At 39.4% G+C, this 16,163-nt stretch overlaps 1 protein-coding gene across 1 annotated transcript in view; it reads left to right on the plus strand.

The window, feature by feature from the left end:
* LOC145979530 (alpha-tocopherol transfer protein-like) overlaps window positions 1-16,163 on the plus strand; it is a 47,155-nt gene that overhangs the window by 16,886 nt on the left and 14,106 nt on the right. The window contains exons 4-5 of the mRNA XM_083112480.1: window positions 8,067-8,316; window positions 12,445-12,555. Of these exons, the coding sequence (XP_082968606.1) occupies window positions 8,067-8,316; window positions 12,445-12,555 (361 nt within the window). The remainder of the gene's footprint in view (window positions 1-8,066; window positions 8,317-12,444; window positions 12,556-16,163) is intronic.

Consider the following 16,163-nt stretch of genomic DNA (forward strand, 5'->3'; position numbering starts at 1 on the left):
GGTGCTGACTGTGCCGGTGACCATTATTTAGTAATTTCTAAATTAAAAGAAAGACTCTCAGTGATAAATCATAAGCAACAAAATCTAAAAGTTCTAAAATTTGATACAGGAAATTTTACTGATGAAAGAATTAAGAAAGATTACCAAATTAAACTGTCAAATAGATTTGATGTTTTGCAGGATTTAAATGATAATGAAAATATAAATGAAACAGATGTAAATAAGAATTGGGAGCACATACGTAATGCAATAGAATCAGCAGCTAAAGAAAGTATAGGATACCATAAACCGAGAAAAAGTAAGCCATGGTTTGATAATGAATGTCATAATCTAATAGAAATAAGAAATCAGGCTAGACTTAGGTGGTTAAATAACTCTGATGATACAAATCTAAACAATTATAATAGAATAAAGCGAGAAGTTAACCGCACGTTTAGAAGTAAAAAAAGAGATTACTTGAAAAGCAAAATTAACGAAATTGAAACAAACAGCAAAAATAAAAATATCAGAGATTTATATAAAGGTGTAAATGAGTTTAGAAAGGGGTGGCAACCTAAAGTAAACTTGATAAAAGATAAAGATGGTGATCTTCTAGCTGACCCAAATGATATTCTAAATAGATGGAAGAACTACTTTAATGACCTTTTAAATGTTCATATAGGAGATAAATCAGAAGTAAATGAAGTCCACACAGCAGATCCTTTAGTTCCAGAACCTAACTTGACTGAAGTTAAAGATGCTATTAAAAGGCTAAAGAATAACAAAGCACCTGGCATTGATTTAATACTTGCTGAGTTAATTAAATATGGTGGAAATTCATTAATATGTAAAATTCATAAATTAATTTGTTTAATATGGAATAAAGAAGAAATCCCTCAAAAGTGGAAACAATCCATAATTGTTCCAGTGTTTAAAAAATGTGATAAAATGAACTGCAATAATTACCGTGGAATTTCTCTACTCTCAACAACGTACAAAATATTGTCTAACATTCTTTTAACAAGACTAACCCCATATGCTAATGAAATTATAGGTGATTATCAATGTGGATTTAAACGTAACAGATCAACTACAGATCACATTTTTCACATCAGACAGACACTTGAAAAAAAGTGGGAATATAATCAAAATGTCCATCAGCTATTCATTGATTTCAAAAAAGCATATGATTCGGTGAAAAGAGATAAATTATATAATATATTAGTAGAGTTTGGAATACCTAAGAAGCTTGTTAGTATGATAAAAATATGCACCAGTGAAACAGAAAGTAAAATTCGTGTGGGTAATAATATGTCTGACAAATTTACAATTCATGATGGGTTAAAACAAGGAGATGCATTATCTCCATTGCTCTTTAATTTTGCCCTGGAATATGCTGTTAGGAAGGTAAAAGAGACTAAAGAAGGACTAAAATTAAATGGTGTGACTCAGTTGTTAGCATATGCAGATGATGTAGACTTACTGGTCGATGACGTGAATACAATTAAGAGTAATGCTAAAATATTTTTCAAAACTGCTAAAGAGATAGGTTTGGAAGTAAACAAAGAGAAAACTAAATATATGGTTACAGGCCGAAACCAAGTGTTATGTAATAATCAAAATCTAATTATTGATAACAACTCGTTTGAACCAGTCTCCAAATTCAAATACTTAGGAGTAATATTAACAAATGAAAATTATATTAAAGAGGAAATAAAAAGTAGGCTTAATTCAGGAAATGCATGTTACTACTCTCTTCATAAACTTTTGTCTTCTCGTTTAATATCTAAGAAACTAAAAGTTAAAATATACAAAACAGTAATTTTGCCTGTAGTGTTATATGGATGTGAAACTTGGTCCCTTACATTGAAAGAGGAACAGAAATTGAGGGTATTTAAAAATAAGATCCTTAGGAAAATCTTTGGACCTAAAAGAGATGAGGAGACAGGTGAGTGGAGAAGGTTACATAATTTAGAACTACATAATTTGTATTCATGTCCAGATATTATTAGAATAATTAAATCAAGAAGACTTAGGTGGGCAGGTCATGTGGCACGAATGGGAGAGGAAAGAGGAGTGTACAGGATTCTTGTTGGGAAACCTGATGGTAAGAGACCTGTAGGAAGGCCAAGACAGAGATGGAGGGACAACGTTGAGATGGACCTAAGAGAAATCGGTAGGGATGGAAAAGAGTATATAGATCTTGCTCAAGATAGGGAAAGATGGAAGGCCTGTGTTGCTGCAGCCATGAAACTTCGGGTTTAAGAAAGCTAGGGAGTTAGTTAGTTAGTTAGATACTACCACGACACCAAATTTTAACTATGTTTGCCTAACAACCGAACTAACCTAACCACGCGCTAATGGTTCGTGGGGCTAGCGCCAATGGTTTGTGGGGCTAGCATCAATGGTTCGCAATTTCTAGACGTGACCGACAATTAGTGAGTATGTCAAATATGAAGAAAATCGGAGAGGGGTGCGGTCATCTCAAGTCATACCTTAATTTTCAACAATGAACATGAATTTCCCTTATCGTAAATTCCCACATCGCACAAAACACCTTCCCGATGTTAGGCAATACTACAGGAACTTATTACGGTAAGCAGTTTCTTCTGTAGAAATGAAGAAATCTGTCCGAATAGTAACTAGTACCTAGTCGGTATTCTCTGAGAAAATGAAAATACGAGTTAAAAAAAGGTAAAGTGCTCCCCTGTGCTTAGCACCACGCCATGAAGGCGTATAGGGGGTGTGGGGGTAACGCCCCACACTTTCTTGATCCGGTCGTGAGTAGGGGTGATGTGATCAGCATCACGCCCCTGACCGCCTTTACCCCCCCCCCCCCCAGGGTTTCCCCCAGGTACCCAATGTTATTCGACGCTGGGTGGGCGCTGGGGCCGCTTCCATCGTTAGAAAAGTTCCCGGATTTTAACCGGCCGGTGATCGAACCGGGACCTTGAGTATGGTAGTCAGACACGTTACCGACTGAGCCACCGCGCCCACGAGTACATTCTATTACTCAACTCAGTGGCGCAATCATGATTTTCTTGTAGGAAGGGAGACGCTTCATGCAGCCCTTGCCCCCTCGATTTCACTTCCTGCTAAGTTTTTGGGCCCTTTAGAAGTGTTTAACAGTTAAAAATTGTTTTTTTTGTCTAGCATTAAGGGCTGGCTAACTGTGAAACTGAATCTTCCTACTAGATATCTGTAGACGATTTAAACTCGTTTAAGTTTAGGACAACGGTGTAGATGATGGATTCTCTTATTGATGAATTTTACCAAAAATAAGTTAATTTAATACACAGTTTCAGATGGGACCCACATGTCAAGCTACCGGGGTCCCTGTGGCCGAGCCAGTACGGCCCTGCTCATCGGATACATCGTCTTATGGTATGTTACTGAGAACGCACTCGAACAGTTTAAAAAAATAATGAAAGAGTCGTGAATTATGTGTACTGTCAATTGTCTCAGTTCTAAGTTCACCGACAAGAAAAATAAACATCGGTCTTTCAATTTACTGCTCACCTCAAAGAACTTCGAACTCACCCACTTCTGTTTCGTAAATCGATTTTTTTTAAGAAACTACACTATCTGTTGAATTTCTGGAATTATAAAATTTCACAAGCACAGAGAGAACGTTGCGGGATTCCTACACACCCCTCTACGCCACTGGCAATTACCGAGTTCGCATTTACTCTTTGATGCACTAAGCACACTATAAATAAAGTCAATTTACGTACCACTCATGTTCTTGTTGAGAAAGAAGTCAACTGCTTAGTTCCTGCCATGAAACCAATTCAACTGCTTGGCCACTTCGGTCTTTCCGCTACAGTTCGAGTACATCGGCAGAAGAACGCGTTCCTCAGGTAGACAGAACGAGTTTGCTCGCGGTTGCAAAGCGAGGGAAAGAGGATCTGACACGTATCGACCTCTGACGTTCAATTTCAATAGCGACAAACGCAGAAAGGCGAAACAGAAGAATCGAAGAGTTAACTGAACGGCCTTTCCCCCCCGAAAGCTGTAAGGTAAAGAAAGACTTACACGTCATACATTAGCGAAAATAATATTCAGCAAAAGGCCATTAAAAAAAACTTTAAATTTGATGTATAACATTTTAGGATTGACTGGAAAAGAGACGACATGCAAGCGTAGCTTTGAAACGATGTACACTGTACTTTTACACGTAAACCAGCCATTGCAAAGATTGTGTCCTACATACCGGGAGTCCCCCAAACCCTTGTCTGCGTCCACAACTACAGAGCATCCAGGAAGGAACCCAGCAAACTACACCCTCCGTGGATTCTTTTTAATTCGAACAGAAGTTTATTCCCCTTGAAACCATCCTTAAAGATACATGTTTTTGTTAATTCGAATTTTGAATAATTAGAACTTTTTCGTGCTCCCTTGGAGATCGAATTAAAAATAGTGCACTGTATTTGATAAACACAGTCAAAAAAGTTTTGCATCACCCGAGAAGTGATGAAAATAGCGTCCGCAACATGCCGAAGCAGACAAGAAATAATGAAGCAGAGCTCATTGTGCAAAGTAACGCGGTCGACGTGCAATACCGATCACCACAGACGACTACCGGAGTCCGCAAGCGCATGCGTGTGTTCGAGCGTAGCACCACGTTAGTCTGCGAAGGTTAGTTAGGTGTTCCTTGTGTCCAGTTAGCAAAGGCGAGCGAGTTTAGCTGTGTGCAAGGCATGCCTAGGCGTACGATAGCGCAGTTTGATCGGGCCAGGGTCATCACGCTACTGAAAACTGGCTGTAGCTAGGGCTGTTGGAGTGGCGCAAAGCGATGTCTGTAGGACCTGGAAGCGGTATACAGACACAGGAACAGTAGCAGATCGTCAACGGACAGGTCGTCCACGGATCACAACACCAGCACAAGACCAATATGTACGACTCTCAGCTCGGCGACAGAATACCATGACGGCAAGGACTGCCCTCCAGGCAGCCTCTGGTGTGCGTGTGTTAAACCAAACTGTCCGTAACAGACTCCGAGAAAGTGCTTTACGTTCCACAAGACCTCTCCGGTGACCGTGTGCATTGGGCCCGTGCACATCGAAATTGGGGACCCGGTCATTGGGCTCATGTGCTCTTCACCGATGAATGTAGGTTATGTCTAAGGCCAGATTCACGAAGATGACGGGTGTGGCGAGGCCCTGGACTGCAGTGGCGGCTTCCAAGAAGGAGGAATCATGGTGTGGGCTGGGATCATGCTCAGATGTCGAACGCCCCTAATTCCAATTAGAGGGACACAAACAGCTGTTCGTTATGTCAGGGGCATTCTCCAGATGACTGTGGAACCATTTCATCAGGAAATTGTTGACGAATTTGTCTTGGTGGATGACAATGCCCGTCCACACCGCGCGCAGATGGTGCACAATTATCTGCAGGCAGCGAATATCCGTCGCATGCTCTGGCCAGCGCAAAGTCCCGACATGAATTGCATCTAAGATGCATGGTCAATGCTCAAAAATGCAATTGCAAACCGTCCTGTGGCTCCCACCAATCTTCGTGAAGTTCTTCTTGCGGCACAGGACGAATGGGATCGCTTACCGCAAGATCACCTTGATCGTCTCATCCTCAGTACCCCACAGCGTGTTCAATACCTTCTTGCAGCCAGGGGAGGACACACCAGGTGGTAGACAATGTTTCTGGTGGATCCGCTATGACGAACAGTCTTCTTGTGGCAGTTCTTTGTTTTTTCACTTCCATCATGAATTGTGCCATTTTCGTTTTAAACACATTTCTGAGAAAATTGTACGTTTTTTGTTCCCTTCTCATTCAACATGTCTTGTTCTTCATCTTTTCTTTTGTATTCCCACTGACATTGCCAATAAACCTTGTGTTTCATACATGTTTTGTCATTTTTCGTTGTGATGCAAAAGTTTTTTGACTGTGTTTATAATCGTTATAATTACATTCAAAAATTTGAAACGAACAGTAATCGAAAGCGAAATATTCAGGAAATAAGTTTAAAAAAATAAATGCTATTTTCCTTATATTTTGCGTCACGGGCGGACTTCAAATTAGAGTATTTGAACTTCAGTACCGTCTGCAGCTCATCAGAAACAAGCCAAATACGTATTCTCCCGAGTAATTTGAAAGATATTACCTTACCAAGAAATTATCATTCGTAGTGTAGAAGTTATGTAATACATAAAATATATGCATATGACAAAGAAAAAAAAAAACAGTTCAGCCAGTACACTAACATTAAAATAATTGTTTTAAGATCACCCCCACCTTCGGCTGTGTCGGGTCCTAACTCCACACCCCCTATATGCCTTCATGGCGTGGTGCAAAGAAAAGGGGAGCACTTTACTTTTACTTTTAGAAGTTGGCGACAGTGACTACTGGCGAAAAGGGGGATCTGATGGGGCTAGAGCCCCTCCAGAAATTTTGAGAAAATCAAAATTTCGAATGAAAGCAGTAAATAATTCGGGACAATTAAAGTGGTAAATGAAAACCCATCTTAGAACGACCCCGATTACGATTTTCATCTTTCAAGAACTTTTATAACCAAGGAACGCAGCGACAAACGTAAAAAAAAGAAACAGAAGAATCAAAGAGTTAACTGAATGTAGCTAATATCTATCATTACAATTCCAATGCCTCCGAAAAGATCCTACGTACGCTAATGGTGACAGTAGTATTTTTTGATTGATTAAGTTGGTGTTTTAAGTCCACTTTATGCACAGTAAGGCTAATTGGGACTGGACCTAGAGTTTAAAGTGGGATCCTAACCACTATCTGCCTCCACCTGGTATCGAACCCGGGACCCCTTGATTACAAGGCGGAGAGTAGTGCTAGATTAACTTGTAATTACAGGCTAAGCCACTGACGACGTCTGGCGGAGGAACGTAATGTTCCGGATCCCGCTTTAAACTGTTTGTTCAAAGCAGCAACTTCTCCTCCTCCTCTCACTCGTCACAGATAGAAGAGACTTCGTCATCTCAGAAAGGACCGTCGTTAATCAATCCTTTTAACACCTTCGTCGTTGTAATTAACGTAAACAAGTGGAAGAGCGACGTAAAATTAACGCACAATCGATGAAAGAAGAAGAACATCTATAAAATTGTAAACAGACACTGCTTCTAATAACCAACAATAACAAGCTATAATTTTTGGTGCAAATATATTGTATATATTTCCATTGGTTAATGTCGAAGGGAATAAGTTACGTATCGAGGGTCCCGACCAAACTGTCTCAGAAATAATAATAGAATAATATAATACTATTACTAATAATAATAGATACTGACAATAATATAGATGATTAAATCAAAATAATTACATTACAATTTAATTAAAATAATATTGATTAAATTATGTAAATTAATCAATCATGTATTCTTATTATTACTTGAATAGAGAGAAAGACGGTATAACAGCACGTGTTCATTAGCTACTTAGGTGTTAATTTGTTTAAAAACAACTGGCCTGACAAATAAATTAGTGTCAAATAGATAAAGAATGGACTAGTTTTGAATAAAAATATAGAATGTCACATCCAGTTGACGAAAAGTAAAGTTAGTCATGAATATTGCATGCATATTATCATAAGTAGTGCTGTGCATAATGTCCTTCAAAGTCGTATGATCTGAATATAATCCTTGGCTTCCAACAAGTTCAAAGAAAATATATAACCATCTATTATGCAACAAATACGTATATTTCATTATTTATTAGCACTTGGTAAGTCTCTTGGGAGAATTAGTTCATAGGCATTCTTTAAAAATTGAATTTGAATTTCGAATTGTCGAATTGTTGTTTTAAGTCCACTTGATGACCAGAAAGGACAGGTCATCGAGACAGTACCCACATTTTAAAGTGGGATCCGAACCACCGTGCCATGCGCCTCTACCGGGTCTCCAACCCGCGATCTCTTGATTACATTGTTTGTTCCACTGATCTGAATGTCTAACTTTCTGTAATTAGTTCTACAGTTTTAAAGGAAGGAGCCAATTCATCGCCAGCAGGGATCAAAATTGCTTTGGGATTCCAGGGGCCATATGCATTTCACTCAAAAGATGTTGAGGAGTGTTTCAAGATTTTCAGAAGGTAAAATTGTTGCTTTCCAGGTGTTCGATGCCGCTGCCACAATTGACGCCTGACGGCTATCGAGTGATCTTCAAGACTTTCACTAAGGATCCAGCAGACTTTAGTTTCGACACCATGTGCAAGAACACTGCCATGGGGCTGGACTTGCTGTACGAAGCGGACAGTTTTCGAAGGGGTTTCATTGTTGTGTGCGACGCATCCAATTTCACTGTGGGGCATTCCGTGCGAGTTCCTTTAGGCCAAGTGAAAAAGATTCTAACGTTGTTATATGTAAGTATTTGAGAGTGTTATAACCACTCATTATGTGTAAACATTTGGAAAAATTCTAATATGATTTTTTACTTTACGTTAGCCATTATTAACATGTAAATTACTACAATGTCGGACAAGATTACTTATTATCAAATGTCACTATATAGGTTATAACATTTCCAACAACATTTCTTTGAACGTTTTGAGTATGTATTATCTACAAAATACTATTCTCAATTGAATATTAATTTTTCATCATAAATTGAAGGGCTTAACACAACACATATGTAACATTATTTAAAAATGGAGAACAATAACTGCACTCTTCTTGTACTCAGGCATCCAGAGGCTATTCTACACGTACGTATCCCACAGCCTTGTAATTTTCACAAAATACACCAGAAGGCAGCAGTGGCCAACATCAGTATCAATAAATATCACGATTCATCGGAGAACGGGACAGATCCTTTGGTGTTAACCCCTTCAATTAAAATATTTTAAATATTCATTCAGAAATTAAGAGAACAATTACAGAAATAAATGAAGATCGTCTACGTAATATAAATAAGACATTTGTAACCCTCTAATTATTAAAGGGGAAAATTATGTACCCTATCATGTGATTTCGTTCTAGGTATTACATGAGGTTTGAATTGGAATGTCTGTTGTTCTAGATAAGGGTTTTGATTTACATATTTCTCACACAAACGCAGACTGATTTAAATCAGATTGGTTTAAATCGCGATTTAAATCACTATAAAGAAATAATTTATATAATAATGTACATAAGGATTTTGTAGCTATCAGAACAACTTTTGGTGAAAGTTCATTAATCTCATAATCAATTAATGATGTTTATTAGGCTCTAAGAAAGGAAAAGAAAGAAGACAAAATATTGTACTGATGGGGTGAAGCTCATACGAAGAGAAACGTAATATGTAAACTGCAAACACACTTAAATTTCTCTTGATTAAAAACTCAATAATTTCTGTAGGCAAAAACAGCAAACATTTTATCGTTAATAAATCCAAAATTCAGATATAAAGACTATAAAAATATATCAAGGTACAATTATTTTGTAAATCCAGAATGTTTTATTTTCACTCGAATAAAAGTTACTGAAATTATTTTCGTTTCGTTAACACACTTAACAAATATTTCCATAATATATACAGTATCAGAAACAGAAAAGTGTATATTTAAATATTTTTTTTGCCTTAATCAAACTGTTCATATTTTACAGGGTAGTTTACCAGAAAAATCAATTTTAAAATAAAGAAGAAATCAATTTACATAAAAAATCATTCAAATAACAAAAATTGATGATTTTTTAATGTTTCATTTATTCTACGCTGATTACATGTTTCAAACTAATAATACAAAGGAAAAAGTCGATGCGATATCTAATGTGCCCCATTTGTATTGCTAAGGTACTTTTCAGCTTCGTATATCCAGAGTTAAAAGGTGAAATATGTAAACTCTGTTCCGGCCATCTGGAGCGAGGCCGCGCATGGCGGCAGAGAAGGGGGGAAATCGAGTGGGCAGAGCGAAGTAGTACATGCTGCTGCAAATGTTGGTAACCGCAGTCGCTTTCTCCCTTCCACGCAATCCCATTCCCTATCATCCTTCATTGGTGGAGCCATCTCGCGTCACTACTTGCGCAGAGACTTGTTTCCATTCGCTCGCTTCAGAGAAATCCGGGACAGAGTATATGATCATTCTTTTGGGAGTTCTGGCCAAAAACTTAACTGATGCTTGGGGTGCTGATAGGACGGTATTGCTTCGGCTGTACCGTGCACTCATCAGGTCGAAGCTAGATTATGGATGTGTTGTGTATTCTTCTGCCCGTCCATCTAGACTTCGCATCCTAGACACTGTCCACCATGCTGGTATACGTGTGTGCACTGGTGCCTTTCGTACCAGTCCAGTCACCAGTTTGTATGTAGAGGCATCTGAGCCGTCCATGTCTCTGCGAAGACAGCGGCTGGTAGTTAACTACTTCCTCCATCTTCGCTCGATGCCTTCACATCCTTCATTTCACACTATCTCAGACGAGAGTAGGCTGGCAAGGTATCGGCTCCACCCTAGTGTGACTAGACCATTTGGTGTTCATGCAGACGAGATCCTGTCAGCACTTGGTGTTGACAGTGATCTTCCTGGCGTGTCTCCACTCATTCCGCCTCTCCCGACCTGGGAGTTTCCTGCACCTTCTATCGATTTCTCTCTGACTGCCCTTCCAAAGGCAGAAACACCAATGGTTGTATACCAGCAACGGTTTATAGAACTTCGTGCGAAGCACCCCAATTTTAATGTGTTTTACACGGATGGGTCCAAGACAGTCGAATCAGTTGGTTGCGCCTTCGTCCTAGACTCTCAAAGTTCCAGTTACTCGCTACATCCTGCCTGTTCCATCTATACGGCAGAGTTGTACGCAATTCTAAAGGCACTGGACTTTGCAGACGTCAATGGTCTGAAGAAAGTCCTTGTGTGCTGTGACTCGACCAGCGTGTTGCATACTCTGGATTCGCCGTATTCCCGACATCCGGTAGCACAACGCATATTCAGACGGATTGTGTCCTTATCTGTCAGTGCCGATGTACACTTCTGTTGGGTCCCTAGCCACGTGAGCATCCAGGGGAACGAAGCAGCTGATGCTGCCGCGAAGTCTGCTGATGCAGATGGCGACGTTCTCGTCCACCTTTTGCCAGCTAGCGACCTGCAGAATGTGTTCCGTTGTTGCCTTGTTGACACTTGGCAGGCCGAGTGGGATGCGGAAACGGGGAACAAGCTTCACGCTGTTAAGCCCACCATAGGTGCTTGGCGTTTCTCGTCCCGTCCCTCTCGGCGAGAAGAAGTTATTCTTACCCGCATGCGTCTAGGACACAGCCGTCTAACGCATGGCCACCTGCTGCAAGGGCTGGACCCTCCGTTGTATCGTGTTTGCAATGTGATTTTAAGCATTCGACACATTCTCGTTGAATGTGTCGATCTTGCTTACCTCCGGCAGACTTTTAACCTTTCCGGCTGTTTGCCACTCTTGGGTGATGACAGCAGTATTTTATCAAATGTTTTTAGCTTCTTGCGAAGAGCTGGACTCTTCCACTGTCTGTAAGGAGGTTTTTAGTTTGTTTCTTCTCACTTTCTAATGTGTTGTGTTTGTCTCGTGCAGGTCTTTTTACAACCTTGCACTTTTAGTTTTTCCCAAGGGGCTATTTACACCCCTTTTTAAAGTTTTCAGTCAGAATTTTAGATAAGGGGATATTTCCCCGTATATATAGAAGGGTGCAAAATGGCCTTAAGTGCCGACGCACCCAAAAAAAATTAAATCAATCAATCAATCAATCAAGATGGGGAAAACACGTCACGGCATTTTGGTGATATTCTGGTATTCAAGATATCCCATGAGGTTTCAGCCTGCCTTTTTTTTTCAAATGTCTGGTTTAAAATCTATTTTCACTGGAATACGGGGGGAATTCTGCAATGTTTATGGAGTATTTCAAAAGTTACACAACCCTAATTTTGATCGCTTACAGCATGAAAACTCGGGTAGATATTCGATCACACTTTTATTTCTGCATTATAAAGGCTCAACCGTGTATTTTTTTTAATACGCGTACATAAGTTTGCCAGTTATTACATACCGGAATTTATAGAAATTAAATAATGGTTAAATGGGAGTATTTTTTTCCCGGCATGCCAGTGTCAGGAGAGAAGATATTGTAATAAGGTATCGCAGGGACAAAATATGCAGTTATGTGATTTGGTGATATTCAGTGGTTTTCTGCCGATAGAGGTCATATGCAGCACTTGAAAGTTTGGCAATAGCGATTGAGTGATCCGAATAAAAAGTGACATTTGAATGGTTCATGATCTTAGTTCCAAAGACTAGGTGTGCAGAGTTTTGTCAGTAGATGTAGGACCCGCAGCATCTTCATTAAACGTTTATACATAATTCTTGAATTATATTATTATATTCTTCTTATGATTGCTACTACCAAAGAAACTAATTTATAAAGCAAATGAAAAACTGTTTTCTTTTTTTAATACAAGTGAAGGTACATGTTAAATACGTTTGAAATTATCCTTGGCCTAAATGATTTTCTAAGAAATGACAATATTGTGTATTTAAAATTTTTCCTTTTACAGGAATGCTTTCCTGACAGATTAAAATACATCGTAGCCGTGAACGTGAATCCTGCTATGTCCAATGTGATTAATATTATCAAGTCGTTCGTCCCGGAAAAATTAGCCGAAAAGGTAAGTTGGAAAGTGCTGGATTACAATACAGCAAAAGTGAATTGCTTACCACATCTGTTATTAATATTGACATACGTCACTTGAATATGTAGCAGCGACGGACTGGGAGTGGAATGTTGTTAATTTTCTCTTAACTCAGCCCACTAAGAAATGTTACAAGGAAATACCATTTTGTTTTTTCCAACTTATGTTTGTCATTTATATTATTAAAAGAATTTGTTCCTTGAAAACAGGTGCCTCTTGTCATCGCAAAAATCAATGACGGATGAACGACCTTTCTGAGGGAACGGAATTGCTCTCTGTAGCCTATCTGCCATTCCACTTGGAGTTGCTAGCTGTGATTACGGGCAACTACAATTCTTCGTTCACCTGGAAATCGCATCTTTCATTCTTATTTTTTAAAATTGACGTGAAGTTACTAATACTCCACATTAATTGAATATTTATCGACTTTGAACGTCAAAGGAGCAAACCAGCCCCTCTACGTCACTTTATCCAATATTTGTAAATAATGATTTATATGGGCTCGAGTGTAAAACATGGTAAATGACATTTCGGTAATTTTTTTAGTTACAAAGTAAAACATGCCATCCTTCAATTTTTTGAGTGAAATTGCCATATCATATAATTTGCATTGGGCTCAGTGAAGCCTTCTGAAATTGGTAAACACAAAACGAAAACAATTTATCTACAGTATAGCTTCTAATAACCTTTTTTCTTAATGAACTCAGAAATGACCAAAATGTCAATTACCATGTTTTACACCCGAGCCATTCAATTAGGAAGTTACTAATATTCCCTGACATTCGCTACGAGACTCGGCGGCAAGCGGCCCCTGCGTCAGAGCTTCTCTTTCCCGGTGAACGTGGTCCGCGACAGTCGCACGCTACAGTCTGTTTTCTTGCTCTCCCTGCGTTCGCTATGTGGCCGCGGTGGCTCAGTCGGTAACGCGTCTGACTACCATGCTCAAGGTCCCGGGTTTGATCCCCGGCCGGTTCAAATCCGGGAACTTTTCTAACGATGGAAGCGGCCCCGGCGCCCACCCAACGTCGAATAACATGGGTACCTGGGGGAAACCCTGGGGGGTAAAGGCGGTCAGGGGCGTGGTGCTGATCACATCATCCCCACTCATGACCGGATCAAGAAAGTGTGGGGCGTTACCCCCAACACTCCCTATACGCCTACATGGCGTGGTGCTAAGCACAGGGGAGCACTTTACTTTACTTTTTTGCCTTCGCTCTCTTTCCCTTTCTGTTGACGTTGCAGACTGACGCCAGTATAATCCTCCCTCGGAAGTAATGTTGTATCGTGTCCGTTTGTTGAAGATTGTTGCTTAATATGACACCACAAAAGTTTATATTACAACAAAGGATTTATCTTGTCGAGTGTTACTTCGGAAAGAGGAATTGTGGAGAAGTGCGACGATGTTTTGCAACGAAATTTTCTGGTGTTCCCGTTCCACAGAGGACCACTATATTAAACCTCGTAAAAAAGTTTAGAGTAACAGGGTCAGTTCTGAATAAAAATGGAAAAAAACCCAAGTGTACTTACTGAAGAAAAACTCGATGGATAGGACAAAGGTTAGAACAGTCTCCTCGGAAATCTATCCGCCGCCTCTCACAAGAAACCAGTGTTTCAAAAACCACAGCATTTAGATCCGCTAAAATTCTTACATTTAAGCCCTACAGAGTGACAATAGCAGTGGCGTTTCGTCCCTTGGGGCTTCCAGGGCTTAGCCCCTAAAGAAAAACGGACGTATTCACGTAATTATAAATCACCATAACGCATAACTATCACACAGTCTTTTAAAAGGCGATTTTTACCCACGTAAATTCATCGTCTGTTGCAATGGATACGAAAGCGCTCCTAGCGGCATTGATGTCAATTATCGTTTTCCGGGGCACGTCGCAAAGGAAGGCGTGGCCTACACCCACCTACGCTACAGTGAAGGTCACATGCTAGCAGAGAGAGGAGGGAAGAGTGCAATGGATTTGAGTGCTGATTCGGGGCTAGCTCCTTTGCGTCGCTTTCGATCTCGCGTGTTGTTCTGTATTCTGTAGTGTTGTGGTGGCTTTCATTCGCTATGTTTGAGTGAGTTTGGCAGGGTTGATGTTCGAACACAAATTGATGAAGGACATAGGCTGTCAATTACAAGACACAATGAATTTGTCCGGAAAAATAGGCATATATTAAATAGAATTATCGATTCTGTGTCGACATGAACTTTCTCTACGAGGACATAATGAAAGAGAACAATCTTTAAACAGAGGCATCTTCCCAGATTTATTATTCCTTCATAGAAGAGGGAAAGTTAAGAGGGAACTTCGTGTTCTTTATTGTAGTGAAGAGTTGAAAAACATAAACTCAATCAGTTTCATTGCATTCATTTTTTATTTAAAATTATTTAGAGGGTATCTTTTCAGAAACAGTAAAAATGACAAACATAGTTTTAATAACTCCAGTGGCAACAGCTGAATCTGAACGATGTTTCAGCACATTGAAGCGTATTAAAACCTGCTTAAGAAATGCAATGGGACAAGACAGACCAAATGCCTTGGCACTTGCTTACAATAGAGATAGAATACATTTCAAACAAAGAGGGATTCAACGAAAAAGTAATAACAAAATTTGCTGAGCAGAAGAACAGGACTAAACGTTCGTAGAAAGGTATGTTTCACAACAATACCTGTTTCTTTTGTAATCATGTGAATTGTCATTTTATTTTAAATTCTTTAAAAAAATAAGTCCAGTTTTGTAGTTTAGAAGAAGACAAATACCCGTTTTTTTGTAATTCATGTAATTTGTCATTACATTTTAAATTCTTTCAAAAAAGTAAGTCCAGTTTTGTTTTCTAGAAGAAAAAAGTACCTATTTTTTGTAATTCATGTGGCCAAATTTGAGGCCACGAGACGCCACTGGACAATAGTGCATGAATTACAGCCTAGAGATAATGCGAGTCGTGTGAATTTTTGTAACTGGATTTAAAGAGAGTATTGTAGAATTACAGTAGACGAACTTGCACGTGTAAATGCCAATTTCCTTCTGAGATGCCAGGAATGTGTTGCATCAGAGGGACATCATTTTGAACAATTCTGTAGTCAAGGTTAGTACACAATATGAAAACTGTAATTTTAATAGCCGACTCTAGCGACTGTTGCGGACCCGTTCACCGAAAAAGCAAAGGAGCGAACTTTTTATCTCCTAATCAATAACCGGGTTTATCGTCGGTTTTTTCGAAAAAAGTACTCATCTCCCCGGATATTCAGTAATAGTAATTATATCTGCATCTTCGACATGCTCATTGGTTATAATATATCCATCTTCAGTAATTAAAAATCCTGAACCGATGTAGGCTCTTTCTTCATTATTTCCCCACTCCTACAGAGTTACAGCCTAGAGATAATACAAGCGCAGACGCCGGGTCGCTTGCCGCCGAGTCTCGTAGCAAATGTCAGTAAATATTCTGTATATTGAGTAATAAACTCAAAATTCTTGTCAACTAAACTATACGGTTTTAAAATCACAAGCACATTCTTTTCTGCAGAACGGGTCTCAGGTGGGTGAGCGTCCCTGGTTCAAATAGTAACTTTATTATTATATTATGCGTC

Source organism: Lepisma saccharinum, chromosome 26, assembly GCF_977018435.1.
Source record: "Lepisma saccharinum chromosome 26, izLepSacc3.1, whole genome shotgun sequence".
NCBI classification, from domain to species: Eukaryota; Metazoa; Arthropoda; class Insecta; order Zygentoma; family Lepismatidae; genus Lepisma; species Lepisma saccharinum.